Raw genomic sequence first — 6239 nt, 5'->3', positions numbered from 1 at the left:
CCTCACCTGTTGTCAGCCTACGCAGGTACATACTGAACCTCACCTGTTGTCAGCGTATGCAGGTACATTCTCAACCTCACCTGTTGTCAGCGTACACAGGTACATTCTCAACCTCACCTGTTCTCAGCTTATGCAGGGACATTCTCAACCTCACCTGTTGTCAGCGTACGCAGGTACATTCTCAACCTCACCTGTTGTCAGCTTATGCAGGTACATTCTCAACCTCACCTGTTGTCAGCTTATGCAGGTACATTCTCAACCTCACCTGTTGTCAGCTTATGCAGGTACATTCTGAGCCATCCTCGTGGGTGTGTGGGATGGGTGGGAGGATGAGGTCTTAGTCAGAGATGAATGGGTCGTTATACTGTAGAGAGAGCTGACACATGAGCAGTATGTATTTGTGTGTGTGTGTGTGTGTGTGTGTGTGTGTGTGTGTGTGTGTATTCATTCATGGATGTATGTATGTATGTATGTACAATATGTGTGTGTGTATGCATTAATTGTATGTATGTATGCATTAATTGTATGTATGTATGTATGTATGTATGTATGTATGTATGTATGTATGTATGTATGTATGTATGTATGTATGTATGTATGGATGGATGGATGATACATAGATGCTGTAGGTAGATGGATGATTTGATTGGTTCTCTAATTTGGCTGGGTGAGTAGCCCATTGGGTGGCTGTATGAACAGGAAGATAACTAGCTTGTATGCTTGTTTGATGTAATGCCGTTACCTGCATTGGTCAGAGGTGTGATGCAAGGTGTCCCGTGTTCTAGAATTTGACCGCCATGAACTGCGGATCTACGAGGAGGTGGCGAAGGTTCCGCCATTCCGCAGGAAGACTCTGGTTCTCATTGGAGCACAAGGGGTCGGACGCAGAAGCATGAAGAACAAACTGTTGGTGTCGGACCCGCAGCGTTACGCAACCACCACACCCTGTGAGTAGAGGAAACGTCTATATGCATACTACATACTACTAACACTACGCAACCACCCCACCCTGGGAGTAGAGGAAACGTCTATATGCATACTTCTATAGTATGAATACATTTAACACTTTATAACTCTAAAGAACTTTTAAAGTAAACATAAATGTAACACTTTTAATTAGTACTAGTACAGTACTAGTACAGTAAAGCATGTACTAGTACAGTAAAGCATGTAACACTTTTAATTATGAAGTACTAGTACAGGAAAGCTTACATACATGTAACACTTTTAATTATAAAGTACTAGTACAGGAAAGCTTACATACATGTAACACTTTTAATTATGAAGTACTAGTACAGGAAAGCTTACATACATGTAACACTTTTAATTATAAAGTACTATTACAGGAAAGCTTACATACATGTAACACTGAGGGAGTTTCATGCCAGAGTTTGCTGCTAGACTTGTGTGATTATCGCGCTCTGTAGTCGACTTGTGTTACCTGGCCCATGGTTGTGTGTGTGTGTGTGTGTGTGTGTGTGTGTGTGTGTGTGTGTGTGTGTGTGTGTGTGGTCTGATCCATGGTTGTGTGTGTTGGTCAGACACGTCCCGCAAGCCCAAAGTGGGGGAGACGGACGGCCAGATGTACCTGTTCATGTCGCGCGGCGAGATGGAGTCCGACATCAAGAGCGCGCGCTTCCTGGAGCACGGCGAGTACGACAACAACCTCTACGGCACCAAGATCAACTCCATCCACGAGGTCATCGACTCTGGCAAGATCTGCATCCTGGACGTTAACCCACAGGTCAGGCCAAGGCTCCCCTGGGGCAGGGATGTGAGCTCTATTACCCCCGACAGGGGCAGCAGATGGACTGGGCATTCACTCATTTTGATTATAAGAAAAATTCGAATAGATGACATTATAAAGGAGAATTTATAAAAGATGTCAAATAGAATAGAATTTATAGACCATGTTAACACCATAGATATAGTATGGGGCAATTCCATGGAAAATTATGTTTTTTGTAACATCCATAACGCCAATAAAATGTGATTGTATGGTATGATGTGAATGATTACATGAAATTTGAGCATTTGCTATTTTTGGTTGAAGAATGTACATGAGAAAAAAATGCACAAAAAATGAATGTTATCATTCACATCATACAAATGCCAAGGCATTTCACTGGCATTATGGACAAAAAGTCAATTTTCCGTGGAATTGCCCTACGCTTCTTTTATACTGGCTATTAAAGACACAGCTATAATAGAAGTGCTTCTGTGGCCCAACAGGCCTTGAAGGTGCTGAGGACGTCAGACTTCCTTCCGTATGTTGTGTTCATCGAGGCACCGGACTTTGAGGTTCTCAAGGCCATGAACCGATCGGCCATTGAATCAGGAGTGGTGACCAAACAGCTTACGGTAAAATTATGTTTCCTTTTTGGTTCACCTGTTTATGTGTGTTTGTGTTTGTGTGTCTCTGTGTGTGTGTGTGTGTCTGAGAAAAAGAGTGTTTGTGGACGAGTGTGTATTTCCTGTGTTTGTTTCATTTTCAGTAAATTTAGATTTTTCTATAATTCATGTGGTTACATTATTGTAAGTGTGTGTGTGTGTGTGTGTGTGTGTGTGTGTGTGTGTGTGTGTGTGTGTGTGTGTGTGTCTGTCTCTCTCTGCAGGACTCTGAGTTGAAGAGGACGGTGGATGAAAGCGAGAGGATAAAGAGAGCATACGGACACTACTTTGACCTCACCATCGTCAACGACAACCTGGAGGGGGCTTACCGCAGCCTGCGGGGGGCGCTAGAGAGACTCATGTCAGAGTACCAGTGGGTGCCTGTTAGCTGGGTCTTTTGAGACCGAATAAGTCCTTGGAGAGAGAGAGAGAGAAAGAGAGATTAAAGAGAAGATTAAAATGAGAGAAGTTAGAGGAGGGATCCAAACACAGAGGCCATTATAAGGGAGACAGAGAAAAGGGCTGCGCAGACAGAAAGAGAGATAGAGAGAAAAAGAAAAGGAGAGAGGGAGAGAAAAATTATTGTATGACCTCCGAAACGCCATTCCATCAGGCAACAGGCCCTCTTATTGGTCAGTTTTCAATGCCACTCACCCGGCCCTGCCAGCTTCCTATTGGTTGTCTCTTGGGGGGTAGTGTTGACAAGTTTGAGAAGAGATCACAGAAATGTGTGGCAGAAACTATAGACATTATGAAACATTCAGTGCTATGTGACTGAGTGTGTGTGTGTGTGTGTGTGTGTGTGTGTGGGGGGGGGGGGTGTGGGAGGGTGTGTGTGGGTGTGTGTGTGTGTGTGTGTGTGTGTGTGTCTGTTTGTGTGTTTGTGGTTGGGACAGGTCAGTTGTGTAACCAGCAGAGTAGGTCTCTATATTTATAGATTACTGTCAAAAAAATGTCCGCTGTTTTAGATACACTCAGAGAGTCGTTCAAGTGAAGAGCTCTCTTGAGATGACCATGTAATCTTTAGGATGTTGTTCACAGGAGTTGTGTAGTTTTGAGGCTGAAAAAAATGATTATGCTAGTGTATCATGTCTTTGTAATACACTGTACATGTCCTGGGTTGTCTTCTGTTGATTGTAAATATATTTAGAAAATACAAGAGAATCTAACTTTTATTTGAATATTTGTACGAATATTATCGCTGTACAGCATTCTTATTCTTGACCAGTATTGAGTAGCAATATCAGCACGTAATATCCTACATTTGCTGTACTTCCGTCAGAAGCCATTTGAAATCAGCTGAACTGTATAAAGGGTCTGTGTGGTTTACTGTAAATTAATGCAGAAGATTCTAGAAAAAAACAGCCGCCTTGGAACTAGATCTGGCGTTACCGTTGTTATCATTGCTTTAGCCCAATTCCCCCTTGGCATTTGGTGGATATGACTAAATAATTTGTGGTTTGTATATATTGTCTTATATGGCTTTTAAAAAGAGAAGAGAAAGAAACCAATTTCACAAAAAACTCTCAAGAACATCTTGGCAGGGGTCCGTTTCAGTGGCACAAAATGTTGGTTGAAGACGTCTTCACTGCTTGTGGTAATTCCGCTTGAGTAACTGCTCATAGTGGGGAAGCCATTTTGTTTAGTTTTAGATGGCCCACATGGTGTGAGATATACCAGCCTGTTGAGTGTGGTGAAGACGTGACTGGTGTTCTGTTTATTCGGGTTTAGTTTCTTCACCTCCCTGAGCAATTGTTAAACAGAAGACAAGCGATGAATCCCCCTGGTTTCGGGTTTGATTGTGTTTCATTCGAACTAAATGCGCAGTGCTGGGGAAACCTGTGTTGCATGATTGTTGGTTGTTATTATTTAAAAGGTGTATTCTTTTGCCTTAATCTTGTTCAAAATGCCAAGGCATGTTTCTGCCGGAAGTTTGGGTGGATCCGTTTGGCCACATCTATGGTCCTCGTCTCTGGTGCTCACAGAAGAAGAAATGTCGCATTGTTTGGAATCACTTCATGAAGCCTTGTCACTTCCTGTGAGTGATTAGATATCTAGCACATATGGATAGGTTCTTAGGCTGGGGGTTGACATGGCCTCTAAGGGAACAGCGCTGCACAGATCAGTTGTTTTAAATGTTCAAAGGAAATCAACATTAAAGGTTTAAAAAGATCTGCTTTGTTTTGTCCTGTTTTTAATCATCTCATCCCTGAGGGGTTTTTTACTTAATGTGACCAAGGGCAATCTACATCTATAATAGCCTGTTGTATTGCCCATTGGATTGTAACAATAAAGGTGCAAAGGTTATAAACAGATCTAGCAAAATAAAATGGCAGAATGTGAAGAAACGGTTTTGAACACTCGCGCCTAGAGTGCCGTGCGGCTGTGTTCAAGTGCCGTGCGGCTGTGTTCAAGTGTGTTCGAGTGCCGTGCGGCTGTGTTCGAGTGCCGTGCGGCTGTGTTCAAGTGTGTTCGAGTGCCGTGCGGCTGTGTTCGAGTGCCCTGCGGCTGTGTTCGAGTGCCGTGCGGCTGTGTTCGAGTATAAGTATAAGTATATATACTCTTTTGATCCCGTGAGGAAAATTTGGCCTCTGCATTTATCCCAATCCGTAAATTAGTAAAACACACTCAGCACATAGTGAACACACAGTGAGGTGAATCACACACTAATCCCGACGCAGTGAGCTGCCTGCTACAACAGCAGCGCTCAGGGAGCAGCGAGGGGTTAGGTGCCTTGCTCAAGGGCACTTCAGCCGTGCCTACTGGTCGGGGTTCAAACCGGCAACCCTCCGGTTACAACAATTCCACATAGCTCCTTTAATGACATGACTCCCAGTCTAACCCTAAACTTCCCCATGTAGATAACAGGCTCACTAAACAAAAGGTCATTTCAGGACATCAAACATCAACATACACATCCCAATGGGATCTCTTCCTTGGTTGAATAAAATGTAAAATAAATAATATAATAAATAGAATTTTGCCATAATGGCTCCCAAAGTGTTGTCAATGTTGTGTGGAACTTCACAAGCATTGGACAGTCAGAGAAAGTCTGCAACAGTTTGATAGAATTTGGTTTCACTGTGAGTCACTGTGAGTTCCAGACAGTTTACCACAACAATGGTACATGAGTCATGACACACTTCTTATCAGACGTAATAAGAGCTATTTTCTGTCACACACTGAGCTGTAAAGTCTTCTAAACTTCATTAAAAGTTAAAGATTTACCTGCACTACTTTACCTGCAAGCGTTTAAGTTGTCTTTATTATCAAAATGGAGCTGCCATTGGAATGCATAGCGTTTAAGCTGTCTTTATTATCAAAATGGAGCTGCCATTGGAATGTATATGGACGTCTGTGTTACGGATTGTGTTCTTTGGTGCATATGGACGTCTGTGATATGGATTGTGGTCTGTGGTGCATATGGACGTCTGTGATACGGATCATGTCTGTGGAGCATATGGACGTCTGTGATACGGATTGTGGTCTGTGGTGCATATGGACGTCTGTGATATGGATTGTGGTCTGTGGTGCATATGGACGACTGATACAGATTGTGGTCTGTGGTGCATATGGACGTCTGTGATACGGATTGTGGTCTGTGGTGCATATGGACGACTGATACGGATTGTGGTCTGTGGTGCGTCTGTGATACGGAATGTGATCTGTGGTGAACAGGAAGATCGCAGCTCTGGATCCTGTTCACTCTGCGGTTAACGTGAAGTGTGAGGTTAAAAAAATAAAACACACTTCCATCCAGGATATCAGGTGAAAAGGTAAGAGGTCAAGGCAAGAGGTCAGAAATTCCTGTGTGCAGTTACATCCCTAGTGTTGACTATCTCTCTCAC

General features: G+C 43.1%; 1 protein-coding gene across 3 annotated transcripts in view; it reads left to right on the top strand.

Annotated features, from left to right (window-relative positions):
• The window catches only part of mpp2b (membrane palmitoylated protein 2b), a 71007-nt gene extending 66444 nt beyond the window's left edge, over positions 1 to 4563 (top strand). For all 3 annotated transcript variants that reach the window (XM_042085238.1, XM_042085237.1, XM_042085239.1), the window contains 4 exons: positions 786 to 947; positions 1542 to 1744; positions 2233 to 2361; positions 2616 to 4563. In XM_042085238.1, the coding sequence (XP_041941172.1) occupies positions 786 to 947; positions 1542 to 1744; positions 2233 to 2361; positions 2616 to 2792 (671 nt within the window). In that variant the 3' untranslated portion in view covers positions 2793 to 4563. The remainder of the gene's footprint in view (positions 1 to 785; positions 948 to 1541; positions 1745 to 2232; positions 2362 to 2615) is intronic.
• Positions 4564 to 6239: the final 1676 nt, after the last annotated feature.

This window comes from Alosa sapidissima, chromosome 3 (genome assembly GCF_018492685.1).
Source record: "Alosa sapidissima isolate fAloSap1 chromosome 3, fAloSap1.pri, whole genome shotgun sequence".
NCBI lineage: Eukaryota > Metazoa > Chordata > Actinopteri > Clupeiformes > Clupeidae > Alosa > Alosa sapidissima.
This window is presented reverse-complemented; position numbering and strand designations above follow the sequence as displayed.